Source organism: Silurus aristotelis, assembly GCF_946808225.1.
Source record: "Silurus aristotelis genome assembly, chromosome: 11".
In the NCBI taxonomy this organism is placed as follows: domain Eukaryota; kingdom Metazoa; phylum Chordata; class Actinopteri; order Siluriformes; family Siluridae; genus Silurus; species Silurus aristotelis.
The window spans coordinates 10,869,368-10,885,419 of NC_139584.1; the positions used below are offsets into that span (position 1 = coordinate 10,869,368).

At 41.9% G+C, this 16,052-nt stretch overlaps 1 protein-coding gene across 1 annotated transcript; it reads right to left on the reverse strand.

The window, feature by feature from the left end:
- Window positions 1-1,142: 1,142 nt before the first annotated feature.
- rimkla (ribosomal modification protein rimK-like family member A) lies at window positions 1,143-15,297 on the reverse strand. Its single transcript, XM_083555421.1, has 5 exons — window positions 14,146-15,297; window positions 7,568-7,798; window positions 5,395-5,481; window positions 3,712-3,915; window positions 1,143-2,918 (listed from the first exon to the last, which is right to left on the reverse strand). Exons 1-5 carry the CDS (start codon window positions 14,306-14,308, stop codon window positions 2,422-2,424), a joined length of 1,182 nt encoding a protein of 393 aa, XP_083411547.1. The 5' UTR covers window positions 14,309-15,297; the 3' UTR covers window positions 1,143-2,421.
- Window positions 15,298-16,052: the final 755 nt, after the last annotated feature.

The window sequence follows — 16,052 nt, forward strand, 5'->3', positions numbered from 1 at the left end:
AAACAAAACAGATGACGGTGTGATTAACATCTGGAATCTGCTCGTTTTCTTTTACACATCCTGGAAATGAACCGAACCAGACATTAGCAGCAATTGTACATCATTACGTGATAAGTAAATGGCGTTTTCACAGTCTTTGTTAGTAGAGCAGGCAGCGGAGTGGGTTTGGCAAATCGTTTATTCCACGAAATTCCTCTTTTTTCATATCCCACGTAATATTCCTCGGCTCAAGGTTACTTAATACTCTATAATCTCTACAGTCTCGGCACTCCCTTTACAGTCACACAGGATTTTAACAAACAGAATGAAAAGCTGAAAACGAGCTCTGCTGCTCATGTTTTTGGCTCCCATGGCAGACAGAGAAAGAGCGAGTGTGTCCGGTTGCTTAGTTACCATTCAGTCCGCTGATGGATGGTGGAACACATCACACATGGTACAGCAAATCACAATATGGAGGATGGGAAAGGGGGGTGACTGTGTGTGTGTACGTGTGTGTGTGTGTGTGTGTGTGAGAGAGAGAAAGAAAGCGAGTGTGTGCGCATGGGTTTCAGCTGTTAGATGTTAAGCATTCCAGTAAAGCTCATCACCAGGCAGAGATTAATGCACACAAACTATTTTATCGTCAAAAAAAAAAACAAACAAAAAAAAAAAAAACATTGGACAGTAGAAACCAAGCAGGGGAATAAATAAAATAAATAATGCATAATAACATTAATAGTACAAGCATTTCTTTAGTTGCAGATTGAAAGACACCGAGATTTAGAACAGGTCAGGAGAGGAATTTGATCCAGGCTGCTACCCTGAGTGTAAAAATAAAAAAATTATAATAAAAAAAAAATCGCAAAATGTTTCTTCAAGTTGGAAATGTTACGAATTCATGCGGATTTGGAGTGTTGCAGAAACGACTCGGGCCTTGTTCTGATGTGTAAACATGAATCTGTGTTTAGAGTTAAGACTATGACACTGGTCTGTAATATAGGACTCGGTGTGAAGTTGAGGTACACAAACATCCACATTCGATCCAAATTTAGAGAATTTCTTTCCAAAACAGCAGAGACAGGAGGACATTTTTAGCCTCAAACAATCATAACATTTTTTATTTTCTGAACAGCACCAGTCTGCACACCACTGGGTTAAACCCATTTGAGTTGATAGTTCATTTTATTGTTGATGTACAAATAAATTTCAAACAGCTTTTAAGATTTTAGTGTTGGCAACAAAAGAAAAAAAAAAAAAAAAAGGCATATGGACATACGGTAACAGTTAGCATAAGCCTAATAAGCATTCGTCATACATAATACTTGTTCTATGTAGCTCACTGCTCAGATGGTCAGGAGGGGTGAAGTAAACATGGGGTGTGGCACACACTGTGCATGCAGGTCTCTACAGGTATCGACTAGACGAGTGAGTGAATTGGTGGAGCATTTAAGCATGTTCCATCTCTCACTCAATGCTCCCTGACTGTATCAGAGTGGTTACAACAATTTTGCATAAAAACATGGGGGATTTCTCTTCTTAAAAGTGGCATTTTCGATTTCAATTTTTCAATCTTCTATAATCTACTTTGCATTCTGCATACTGTAAGAAGACAAAGGAGTACAAAGTCCTAAAGGAGTTCAAAAATAAACGAACCTCCAAAATAATTGGTCGCATCCGAGTGCTCCAATTTCTACACATCATCTAAGTCGAACAGCTAAAATAGAAAAACTTAAGACTTATTTCAGGTCGGTAATTAAGAGCAACGTCTCAACTAGCAGAACGGATGTGTGCGTGCCTGACGAGACCTTTTAATTAAAATGCAAAGAAGCACTGAAGCTAAAAACATGGGGAATGCATCGTTACAACTGTACAACTGTGTACCAGTCCACTGTAATGGGAAAAGAATATGTACAGCTTTTCCAGTCTTTCTTTACATGTGTTCATGCTGATGTGTGAATGTCTGTGTGTGTTTGGGAGGGTTCGAACGTGACGGAATGGCACGCACATAGACAAACGGATTTTAGATATCTTCCTTCATGTTCGATCGGTAAATCACGCTGCACTGCATGCTCGATAAGCCTTGCAATAGTGTTGGGCTCTCGCTATACTTTGGGAAGGAGGGTTTGTGTTTGTGTTCTCAAATCTTTTCCATTCTAAAACCACTCTCCAGTACAACGTACCCTGAAATACTGGGAACACGCTCACTCACTGTTTGATTGCTTGCACCAAGGCTTGGTCAAAGTGTGTACTGCGTTTTTGCAGCCACTGTCAGGGGAGCAGCCTCAGATCAGCATCAGGGTTTACAGGAAGGGTTAGTACAAAAACACAAGTGTGTGTGTGCGTGTAAATTTGACCACTGTATGATTACTTACTGTATATGTATGCATGTGTGTGTGTGTGTGTCAGGGTGTATGTGCATGTGGTTGCCGTATTTTCTTCAGCTCACTCAGTCAATAGTTTAATCTCCTTTACGAGGAGGGAGTTGATGTTGTATGAGGGATCGGGCACACTCGGGGCGTGGTTTATCTCAACAAGCTCCGTCTCACTTTCACTCGAAGTGGAGCTGGTGCTCATGGTGCTGACGCCGTCAGGGATGGCACAGGGAGGGACTGGTGGGCACGCCTCAGAGGGGATACACACTTCAGGCTCGCTGCTGGTCTCACTGGCGCTCGACACCACCGAGAGCAGGGACATTTTGCGGATAAGACGGCCGGGCAGCAGCGACAGAGCATAGTCTGCCACGATACCCGCCACGTCGATCCCACAGGCCTGGTCGAATGCGATAAAACCTACGTTGGCGTTGGCCTCACAAACCACGAACGACCCGTCGTTCAACTGCAGCAGGTCGATACCGCACACGTCCATGCCAAGGATGTTGGACACCTGCACGGCTAGTTGCTTACCCTGCTCACTCAGGGGGCACATCACACCCACACCACCTGAACAATGAGAGCTGGGATTAGTACCATTTTATTTATACACAGCTTTTATAAACCATCCACCAATTAGCATCTTTAGATATTTATTTTTTTTATTTTTGATTATTATTATTATTATTACCATTATTATGTTTTACATGGACCATTTAATTAAGTCTTCTATTATAAAACTTTCTATAAAAATGTATATAGAATTTCCAAATAACTAGAAATTACTCAGACAATACAAATCATTTAAATACAAATATATATACACCGAGTAATCTACAGTATAATCCTGAAAATGTTCATCACATCTTGCCTTTTTTAAATTAAAATTTAAAGCAATTAACGTTTACTGATCTACCAAATGCTATAAATTGTATAGCTGGCAGAGGATGCAAATTTTTTATATGCATTAGATTTTCAAGTACATAAGATCATCCATCTTTATTAATCCTGTTCAGAGTATTGGATCTGGATCTCGATACAATAACAGAGAATAATCTCTAAACAAAATGCCAAGACATCATGCTTGCATGCAGAACAGGCTCAAACAAGCGTTGGGGGAAATAAGACCAGCTAGCTCACTTTCTAATGGGTGGAAGAACTAGTTTTACATCGATATCTTGGTTTAGGTTTAGAGAGTTTGTTTCAGTTTATGCGTGTTTATTTATAAATTTTTTACAATTAGTGATCAAAAGTGTATTCGCACTGCAATACGATGAACAAAGATATGCATGATTCAGGGTAGGACCAGTTTAAATTAGAAATAGCTACATTAGAAATGAAGGAAGGGTCATAGCGCACACACCGAGCGAGCAGTTGCTCTGCATGCGTCCATCTGTCGAACAGCGCAGCATAGAGCCGATCACTCTGCCGCCCACGAGCACCACGCGCACGTCTCGCCCGTGGCTCTCCTTCACATACTCCTGGAATAGGTACGGAGCCTCGTGCCGGATTAGGTGGCACAAGTCAGAGAGGTGATGCTTATCCCGTGCCAGAAACACTGCCTTACCTGTACAGGAGAACAAATAATAATTAATTCAAAGTTAACATCTTGTATTTCTATATCTTTTTATTCACTTCAAGTTCAGTGTGCGAGTTAAATTAAGACTAGTAACCAAACACTCATCTACAGCACATGTTGCTGTTCTGTAATTCTCTCGGTTAGGGAATAAATAACTTTTTTTTCAATTTAATCACTGATACTATTTGGGCATAAATATAATACTATTTATGGGATTATAATATCGTAATACAGTTTTATTTGAAGGTAAATCACACCTGCAGAGCTCTGTGATAAAATGATGCATTTCTTCCCTATAAGGAAGCTGCTGGCGTGTTACTGAATGCTGAGTGAATGAGAGAAGCCTCTATGTGCATGTTAAGAATTCACCCTGAGGACTGTTTTAAAATGAAACTGACCAGAGGTCACACTGCATTTTTGTGTGCATGCATGTTTTCTATATACAACATTTAAGAGTAATGTTTAGTGTTGTATATAGGAGAGAATTACATTCTTGCAAGGAAGCGAGAATGTGTCCAAGATGGCAGCGCTGCAGTATCTCGCAGCGGCCTCTCCGGGTCAAAAAATTGACTTGACTTGATTAAACACGTATGGATCAGTGAAAGTGCCAGTAGTATTAATATAGATTACTTCATATATCTGTACAATAGATTTTAATGCCAACGCAGTAAATAAGGTTATCTTAAGACCAACAGAAACAAAAGTGAGAGGTTTTACCTTTACATATAAAAGATTTTCTGAGATCATACTAAAGTCCTTAAAGGAGCTTAATATATAAAGGTTGTCTATTTGCATTTAAAGGGGGACAGTCCAATAAAATAAAATAGAAATAAAAATTTTAGGGAAAATAGAAAAATGATAGAAGAGAGCCTTGCAAAGTATGCATAAAGTTGGCTATGCAAAGTATTTGCATTTGAGCAGAAATGAAATCTTGAATAAGTGAAAGGTCTAAAGTTAAGTACCACCTCTAAAATCAATTCTTAAAAAAAAATAAAAATAATAATAATAATTATATATAGAGGGGTCTATTTTTCAGGACCTGGCTTATATTTGCATCAGGCAGCTAACAAAGCTTTAACCCCCATGACTCCTTGGGGAGGGAAAAAAAAAAAAAAAAAAAAAAAAACCGCAACAAGAAGGAAAGAATAAAAAATTTTTTTTTAATACAATTCACCAGTCTGGTGTGTACGTGTGTGTGTGTGTGTGTGCGTTAGTCATCAGGGATTATAACAGCTGCTCTTTATTCACCATGAAGCAGCCAATGGCACCACTGATGCTGCAGTTTTTGCCTGGTCCCCTTGTGAACAGTTTCCTCTGCATGCTGTAGTGTCTTCGTATCTCACTCGCGTGCATGTGGAATGTGAGAAGCATGGCCACACCCACAGGGAACACATTTGCTCTCTAAGCCTGCTCTCTAAGCCTGCCCTCAGACGTGAAGACAAAAGAGGCAGAGCTAGTTTTACTCACCTCTGTGTCCACGGGCATTTTTCACCACAACCGGGAAACCTAATGGCTCGGCCTCATCGATCATTTTACGAAAGTTGTCATGGCCACCTGCAAAAACAAAACACACAGATAAACATGTTAACATAGTAATGACTAGACTCTATTTTCCACTGTAGTCCATGTGTGAGATTAGTGTCTCATACCAGAAACTGACAGAGCACAATACTTTCATTTTTTTTTTTTTATCAAAAAATGTATTAAAAATATTAATATATGAAGTGCTAGAAATACTGCATGCATATTATGTGTGTATATTTGCAAATATTTGGAGGGGGGAAAAAAGATCATTGCTCATTGTTTGAAGGGTCGAATACCTGACAAAAGCACTTGAAGTATTTGCTCAGAAAAATGTGAATCTGCACTGCATTCTCAAACTGGGTGGCAACAAGAGAGTCATCCTTCAAAGAAATGTTTTATATGTATGTAAACAGTTTAAATAGTTGATGAGTAGAGGAACGAGAATTTTTGATACAGAACATCTGTTCAGTATGGACACGAGTTTTGTAAGACGTTATGGGATTTAAGCACAATGAGGCAACTAAACACCAGTTACGGACACATGATCGTCACGGTAATGTCGACACCGAACCCTTTAAATGGCGTTTGAAATTACATAACGGTACACAGCGGTGCATAATATCCATTCATAATTAATAGAATACATTCACTTGCAGTGGGAAAAAAAAAAGACCTGAGAATCTAAACACAGCTGGTGATTATCCACAGTGCAGTGAATCGAAAGACAAATCATTTGCATCGTTCTGTCCTAACAGTCTGTAACCCTCGTGCTTTATACTAATTAATACCATTTGGTCGAGTGCTGAGGTCTTGGCTGCTGAAACAGCGTATGATGTGGCACTGTTACGAAGGCGTTGGAGACAGATGTGCACTGGACTGCAGAGTGGAAAAAAAGACGCAGGAAAAAGAGAGCGATTTGTGAGGGCCATGGGGAGGAGGGAAAGAGAGAGGCAGGGAGAGCTCTAATTATAACTGTTCCTCTGCCTCCTTCCTCTGCTCATCTCTGCTGAAGAGGAGAGCGGGTTGCAGTTATTGTAAGGCAGCGTCACACACACACACACACACACTGAGGAGACACTGCATAGGCTGTACAGAATGCTGGAGTCGCCGCTCATTATGCAGTGCTTACCGCTTCGGTGCAGTGATTGATCCCTGTTTTGAGCTGCGGCAGCTTTTTCCAGCATCTACTGCTGGGGCGAGAGAGAGGAAGAAGGAGGGGGCGAGAGAGAAGCTTCGAGGGGGGGCACCAACCGTCAGAGACATGAGCCTCTCCCTGTGTTTTCATTTAGATGCTCATTAATTCTCCTGCCTCACCATCAAATGCGGTTACATAAACCCCTTGTGTGAGCGTGTGAGCGTGTGTGCGTGTGGAGAGCTCCGGACTACGTCGGTCAGTCCTAGTGTTTGTTTCCACACAGTGTTTGTGCAAATAAGCAAAGAAAATCCTTTACTTCCTCAAGACCTTCATCATCCATCTAGTAGTGAAACATTAGCGTCTACATTTGAGCTATTTTCAGATTAGAACTACACACAACCTTGCATCAAAATCCCTGAGCTACAGAGCCTCTCAAAAGGTAAAGACTGAAATGTGAAAAGAGCTGCAATCCTGTAAATAAACCTCCTTTTATTCTTACTTGCTGTCTCAGAATGGACTTTATTTATACTTTCTCCTTTTTGCTGAATTAGCAAAAGTCTTTGTTTTTTTTTTTAGTTCTCTTTCCACCGCTGATCAGGAAGAGAGAAGGTAGTTGGCAGAAATGCAAGCAAACACGCTGGTCTGGTTGCGACAGCAGAGCGATCTGGGCACCTTCTAAGCACATATGGAAAGATAAATGTGGAGATACAAAAGTGAACCTGTGCAAATATAAAACAAACGAACTCCACAAGGAGAAACATGTGTCTAAGTGTATGGCTGTGACGCTGACAGTAGGAAACGCCAGAAGATTGGAATTTAAATCCCAGGACTGCCCGAAAGCCATGGCTGAACCTTTTGATAAATCTCTTAGTCCCCAGCTCTCAAATCTAAGTCACTTCGAATAACAACCTGTAAAATACATAAGTGTATATGACACTAACTGTAGGAAAACCATAGATGTGGGTGTGTGTTAACGCTGACCATAAGAGTAAGTATCAGGCAGTGGGACCCCGTGTCCAGCAAGCTCCTGGAAGGTCCAGAACTTGTTGACACAGTTGAGGATGGCCTGGGGCCGGTTGACCAGACGGCAACCCATCTTCTCCAGATGCCGCAGAACGGTGATGTCACTGTCCGACTGCACCCATGGAGTAGGAACACGCACCACAGCCACCTGTGGGTACGAGGTCACAACCTCCTGCCCCACGCGTAGACCTATAACAGAAGGTTAGACAAGTCAATACACATTAAACCCGTGTTGCACTTGTAACTTGGCATTAGTTTGGTTTTTCCCCCTTATATTCCTGTTACTGAATCTCTTCCCTTTTCTCAGTAAACATAATGAACCATGCTAGTGGTGAGTGGATTTCTGGAAAATATCATACAATCATAATGAGTTGGTACAATGTAGTTTCTCTCACAGCTGAGCAAAATGTCACTCAATGACACCCGGTCAATGTTCTTCACATTGAGGTGTTTCAGTCCCTCACCAAACATAGTAACAAACACTGTGGCAACCAAAAAATTGAATTCCACTTCAGTGATGAAATACAGCAGTCGTACGAGTTTGACACCAAACGTGAAGGCGATATACATCAGACAACAATAACTGGCTTTGAATGATAATGTAATATGATCGAAGAAATGAGATGTTATTGCAGTAACACCAGAGTAGTCTGTCGTACAACAGCATTTAATTGTATACTATAAGTTTTTGGCACCAGTATTACGAAGAGGAAAAATCCTCACAGGAAGAAGCACAAAAAAAAAAAAAAACGATTTTTATACCTCAGGTAATTTGCTGTACTTTTTACTAAACAGTAGGAAAAAAAAAAAAAGGAACACAAAAGCCTTAAACTCTTACTAACAATAAGTATCTCCTACATTTTTCACCAGAAAAACTTGCAGTGGACCATTTCACAGCTTAAATGCCACCCAAATCAAGTTGCTGTGAAAAGCAAAAGTAAAAGCAACCCCATGTGCCTCTTTCACATCCTACATTCTTTCCCCTTTAGAGTGTTGCCTTTTTTTGTGCTGGGTACATTTTTACTGACGTTTAGTTTCAACTATGTAGCTGTCTGTGTAGCAGGGGGCAGTCAACTCATTTCAGTGCAGTTAACAACAGCATTGTGCAGGTTTCACAATCTTTATGTTTAATTTCAACTAAAGAACATCACAATGTTCCCCAAACCATGCTCATGTAGTATATTGAAATTACTGAGATGTAAATCATTGACCACATTTCCAAACTCTCCTGCAAATTATACAGCTGTACTGATCTGCTGCAGGCCGGGCTGAAACGTGAGCCAATCTCAGAGTTTACTTTTTTTTTTAAAGAAGGTTTTTATACCAATACCCCATTTTATCACCAACGTCAGTGTGGACAAGCAAAATGAGACCCCACCTCAGACAACATCTCCATGCTGACCTCCTGAGGTGCTCACTATCATAAGATCAGTTAAACACCACCACACAAAACAGAAAGCCTTCAACTTCGCCGTTTATCTCTTCACTGACCCACTAACCTATATCCTCCTGTTCTCACTCCCTGTTTTCAAGCTTTAATTACCATCTCAGTTTTATTCAACACCTAATATTCACCAGCTGTTTTGCTGTAATTACACACACTCTATTGTACAGTATTCTTGAGTGACAGGATCGAGTGTTGGGTCGATGAGTTATTTAATCTTCTAGATATCAGGGTTTCCAAAATAAAAGTATGTCTAAGTCAACTTGTGTGGCGAAGAGATTATGGCTTTAACATTTCTGCCGCAGGGTTTCTGCTTCAGTCGCTATGATTCCTGACATTGCAAACCAGTCCCATGCAAACAAACAGATCTTTAACAGTACAATAACTCTATTGAAGGACACCAATGATGGAGGCTATTGTTGCTTTTGTCAGCCATGTTCTGTGCTGTAGTTATGGTGAGTTAGTATGCCTGCTAAAAGAACCACCATGTCCACAAAAAGGAGACTGATCTAAAAAAGAAAAAGAAAGAAGGGAGGGAGAGAAAGGGAGCATCTGTATAACCACCTCCTTTAGCCATTTTGAAGACGCAAACCGTCATGGCCACGACACAATGTTTGCACACAGCATTCTGATTACAAGAGCCCCTTTCAACATTATGATCCTCGTGCACCCGCAATTAATGCAAATGCGCGTTTAGAATCAATGTTGTAAAGTACTATCCAGCTTTCAGATCGTTCTACCCCAGAGGATAAAAGTTGTGACTGACATTACTGTTCTGCTTATTGATACCACACTGAGTAGCGCATACACAGGCCACTGTTTCTGATGCAACACCCTCTGCACGTGGGTTTTGACTTACAGAGCGGGCCTAAAGAATACACTTAGTGCAGGCATGCACACACATGGAGATGTGACTGCTCGAAAGTACAAGCCGGGTTAACAAGTTCTCTGGGGTTCAGAAAGAAACAGACACATTCATATGGTAAAGTCATCTGTTGCCACAACCCCCCTCCCTTCTTCTTTTTCCCGCCTTCTTTCTTCTTCTTCTTCTCTCAAGATCCTTTTCTCTCGCTCTCCCATTCCCTGGACACGTCTCTCACTATGGTTCTGTAGTTTAGGGGTAAAGTCCGGGCTGCAAACATCTTACGGTTGGATTTGTTCAGATTGTTTTATTTTTATTGTTTCGCAGAGTATGTGCATGCGCACACACAACAAGGGGGGGTGGGGGGAGGCATTCAAGCCTAAACTATGTACAGCTCTGAAAAGAGTATTTCCCCGCCAGGAAAAACACGCCACAGGCCACGTAAGCACAAAGTCACATACGGAGGTCATGCATGTGCAATTTCAGGCACCTGCACTAAGAGGCCTCATTCTTTTGTGTTAAGGAAATGAAGAAAAAAATATATGATTTAAAAAAAAAAATAAAAAAAAACTGTGTCTACTTTTAAAGACATGAATGCATGATCAATGAAGTAAAACACATACATGTAGGACCTGAGAAACATTTAGAGATTAATCAACGTGCATGTGTGTGTGCGCACATTATTATTTATTTTTTTTATATGTTTGAACTTTTTATTTATCGTGAGTACTGTCATCTGAATATTAGGCTCGTAACAATAAAAACTACAGTTTTCTTAAGAAAAGAAAATCAACTTCACCCTTTAATGCAGCAGATTAATTTCTAGTTCAGCGATATACGGCCAATATTTCCAAAATAGTTGCCACATCAAGGCAGTAATTTTAGCTCCACACTTTGCTGAAATTCCAAGCAACTCAGTCCTTATTCCCTTGATAAAAATTGGTAAGAATTATGAATGTTTTTTTTTTTAAATATCTTTCTGAAAATATCTTAAAAGTGCTTTACTGCCTAGCATGCTTCAAGCAGGAACCCTCAAGGGTACATAACAGTTGAACTCTAACTACATGTCTAATGAAAATCACTTATTCAAAAACATTCAGATTTAATTTAGCTAAAATTGGTTTTCTAATTTCTAGGTGACAAATGCAAAACATGCAATGGGAAATTAATTTTTTTTGCCTTTGGTGGTGTACATCATTCATTCGGCACTAATGTGTATGCAAGTTTCTAGTACATGTATGATGAGGTATTAAACTCATGACTATGGAAGCACTGATTTGTGCTGCTGCAGCAAAGCAAATCGTGACAGCAAAACCATGCAACTATGTTACATTTCTCATCTGCTGGAGGAATGGCCAGTGCCATATTGCAGCCCAATTGTGATGCGCCACTCTCTCCATGTACCACACGCGCTGCAGGATGCGACATTCCCACGGTCACAAGTCTCAAATACATGCCTACTGACTTGTGTGGCTTCACAGCACCTTCTCTCTATTCTACCAATCATACAAACTGGATACAGCAGCCTTCAGCTGGAGTTTGATTGTTAGCTGTGGTGAATGAATGGAGCAGGACTGCAATGTCTCTTTCCTTGGGTATAAGAAATGCATGGTTGTGCATATAATAGTCTAAAACTCACCCCCTTATTCAAATCAGATTTGCATTTCATTTACCTTTTGTAGCCAAATGATGCACAGTCATTACAGTGTTGCACCTTAAATGTTTTTAAATTAAAATTAAAAATCTCAAGCAAAAAGGACTGATGATGCAACTGTAAATCCTTTATCTGACCGCTGTAAAAGGCTTTAATCTGGGTTTACCAGGATTCAGGCTGAAAGATTAACCTCGAAAACATCCACGCACAAAGTTGACACAATCCAGTTGGCGCCTTGTTCTCTGAACAGGTGCGAACCTGTGAATCACGTTAATGGGACAAAATGTATTAGACAACAGAGTGGAAGAAGCAGTCCTACAGATATGGTCAGTTGAGAAATAGAGGGCAGAACACGTGTTGCTAATCTTCAGCACTACAAAGCACCGAGACCACGTCCACATTAATACGTTTTTCGTTTGAAAGCTAATTTTCCCCCCTCTGTTTTGTCCTTGCATCCACACTGTGACGCGTCCTCGGTCAATGAAAACGTAGCTTTTTTGAAAACGCTCTCTCAGGATAAATCTAAAAACGTTCCAGCTTTCTAATACGATGGCGAATTTTTCGTCATTGACACGACGTTTCAAAGAGCCGGAAAGAAAATAACCGTCAAGGCTACGATTTGTGCATGCGCATTACAGGGATGTAAACGTTTTCAGACGTTTTAGTGTGGAAGCGAAACTTTTGGGAAACGACTGAAGACACGAGAGCAACGTATTCAAATTTATCCGGATTAGTGTAGACATGGAATCCAGTGGGGGAAAAAAAAATTATACCATAAAACTCCAGGAAATACTGAGCTCTGGTGTATCTGTGTAAATATTTTTGTAGGTATTATTCAAGGTCATAGTTTCTCTAAAATATGTTTGACTATTCAGAAGTGAATGATGTACATTTACACAAATTTCCAGTAGACGAAAACAAGAATTTGGACTTCTTTCAAATAATAATAATAATAATACGGATAACGAATTACCAAACCTTCGAATTTTATCTACCCTACTTCAGCCCTCACCACCCCTAAACTGCAGACTGAACAATCTGCCAATCCTCCAGATGGTAACATGCAAGAGCCAAGAGACCGAGCTGACGATGAAGAACTAGAATCAACCGAGTCTGGCTGGTAGCCTTCAATCACCTCGTTTCTTCTTTGAAAATCCGCTTTCTTAAAGATGACAGCTGGCCCCTAGAATATACATACGTTCTGCACCTGGATAAAAGGAAATCTCTCTCCATACAAGATGACCACATGAAGGATTCACAAAAGAATTTAATATCAATATCCACCATGGTGCATTACAACATATTCACTGCGGTAGTATGCAGCATGGAACACACAAGTCTAGCTTGTCTTTACATGACATTAGATTTATGTAAAAGGTCTGACTGTAATCCAAACGCAATGCACTAGTCGGTCTGCTCCGCCATCTCGTTTTTATAAAACAGGGACATGTTGAAATGCAGTTTGCTCCTTGGATAACTGGGTTCTTCTTTGGGTTTTTAAACCCCAAACCTCCGACTGATCACGCTCTAGCAACAGTGCAAAGGCAGACACCAGTTTGGACACACCTCACAAGCTACAACCCAACCTTCATTAGTATCCAACGGGTGACGTTGCGGTGCATCATGGCCGTGAGACAGACTCGCTGTCCTTTAACAGATCGTGTCTCGGTCTTCTTCACATTTTCCTTCTGCGACAAACCGGATTAGGTGTTTTTGCCTATCGCACGCATTTCCATGTGTCTTCTTCCTGCTAGATAACAGCAACACGGACTGTTTTTTACCCCGAGCGTGTGAAAATTTTATGTATGAGCTGTGTCATAAGACAGCTTGTCAACACACCTGTCCCCACACACACAATCCTGGAAAATCATCTTACATAATATACACCACAGTATACACACTTCATATCTGACATTATTATTTGGATCAAATCTTTGGCTCTGGAGCTGCGCAGTTTAATAAAAATAAATAAAATAAAAACAATTGTATGAGGATCTCTGGCTCTGATGTGGCACACTGAGATTGGGTGATCATGAATAAATAATAATTCATAATAATGAATTAAAGATGCATGCTTGTCAGTGGATGGGAAACAGTGCTGTTTGCGGTTTGGTTCGTGCTCGCGCAGGCTTGAACGGAGCGCGCGCTTTTTGTGGCGATGGGCGCGCGCCAGAGGCCAGGCGCTGGCGATCACGCACGAGGACCCACGAATTGTGTTCATTGACTGAGAATAAAGAATATATATATTTTTTTTAATCCGACACCACTGATGCGCCTTTTCTATTATTTGGTACCAAAAGCCCATGATAAACATGTCGTATTTGATCAGGCGAACACGTTTTCCAGACAAAATGGTCACCAACGGACATCCGCGGTGGTCTGGGACGGAGTCTGAGTGCAAAAAAACTGGGTTAGGCGGTCAGTGTCTCTCACTAGCATTAAGCTGAATCCGTCTCATCAACCCATCATAACGTGTTATCAATAACCCTCACACAAAGATCTCCAAACCATGATTCCACATTTAAATATTTATACTAAAATATGTGTTATAGAGTGTGATAGTGCGTTATAGTTACCGAGCTGTGAGTCCGTAATGGTTATAACGATCTCATCCATCAACAGATGGCGGAATTCAACGTCGTCTTCGACGCATCTCTCCTTCAGAGCCCGCAGGATCTGAACTTGAGGATACTCCTGGCTAATGCGCCGGTCGGTTACAAACCACACCCGAGAACACATTTTAAATATCGATAATAAACGAGTTGGACGCTGGTGGGGGGGAAAAAACACGGGTTTTAAGTGATGACGGGTTTAAAAAGCGAGCGGGACTCGGAACAATGGAGACGCAGCCGGTGAGGGCTAACTTCGTTTAGCTCCTTGTGTTGGGATTGATCATTTTTTTTCTCTCCTCCACAGACTGACGGTTTCTCCTGTCTTCCCCCTGATCCTGGAAAACCGGATAATGATGCCGCCTATGTGAGAATCTTAAAATTAGAACGCGAGAAAAGGCTGCGCCCGACTCGGCGGCTCTCGGGAGATCGCTCCAAACGCGGCCAACAGCGTGGACGTGCCCTGTCACGGAGCAAACAAAAAGCCTGCAAGCGCCTGCGCTCAAAGCCGGGTGTCGATAGAGGCAGCCTGCACGCACGCACTCACTCACTACGCGCTAGCGGTACGACTGAAAACTTCAACAAAATGGTGGAGAAGAGACGCAGTGATGGAGAGAAGGCGGTTCATCAGCTCCTTGGTCTGACCCAGTGGACAGAAAGGCGGCAATGGCGAGCAGGATCTGGATTCAGGACCGCGGTGCTGGAAAGCTTTTTCGGGGGGGGAAGCTGCACGCTTTATTTCCGTCCGTGTGATTTCATTAAGCACGCGCCTCGTTTACTACTCGCTTCCTCGCGTTTGTAAAGGGGGGGCGGAGACATACACACGCACCAGCATGCGGCCAATCACACACGAGTTCTTGCTCCGCCGCTGACCAATAACCACATTGTCGTCGTCAGCAGCAGGAGACCGTTAGCCAATCAGAACGCAGCATGTGCGGAGGCTCGAGGACTTCTGCAAGCCTATGAGGATGTTCCGTTTTTCGGCTCGGTCGCGCGCTTCTGTGTTTTGGCGCGTGACAGAAGGGGGGCGGGATGGGAGCGCGCAACCCCCCCCCCCTGAACCGGTTCAGACCGGGTACAGGCGGGTTTGGTGGGTACTGATGGTGCGGTGTTTGTGTCTCACTGAAAGGCGATGGATCATTAGGGGAAAAAGTTCAGCCTCTGACGCAGTGCGCTTTTATATATATTTTTTATTCGTATCAGCGCCATTATAATGTGGCTTTGGCTGCATTTGGCTGCTTAAAATGTTGAAACACACATACATAAAGAAATAAGACCAGGTGTCTGTTCTCTCAGTAATGATGGAGGGAAGATAAACGCACACGAGCGCCTGACGACGTACATCGAAACGGCACCAGGGAAAAGCGAGCACGCGGGCTTTGTTGATGCCGCGTGCAGCGTCCGCGCGCGTTGCGGGGGGTCGACGTGGGCGGGGCTTTCGCGCATGATGTCATCTTTGGCCAATAGCTCGCCAGAACGAGCCCCTTTTAACGGTCAGTAAACCTGAGAAATGCGGACTTCCTCAGGGTTCATTCACACGACCAGAAAAAAAACCATAATTAACCAAAATATTAAACCATAATAATCAGTTATATTTTATAGCAAATCAAATGTTCGATAAACTCTTTCTAACACTGCAGATTTACTTTGCTGTGCACATGTCGCATGCGCTTTCTCTCAGTTGCTGAACTGGCGGGACACTGACTCCGCCCCCTCTATCACATGACGCGTCAATCAAACGTTCTTAACCAATCAGCTTTGCCAGGTCCTGATGACGGCTAGATTGGGTCCAAACTGACTTCACGTGCTTGAGCTTTTAACAAATGCAGGACGGTGCAATATAACGTTATAATAAACAAAAACATAACAAAAAA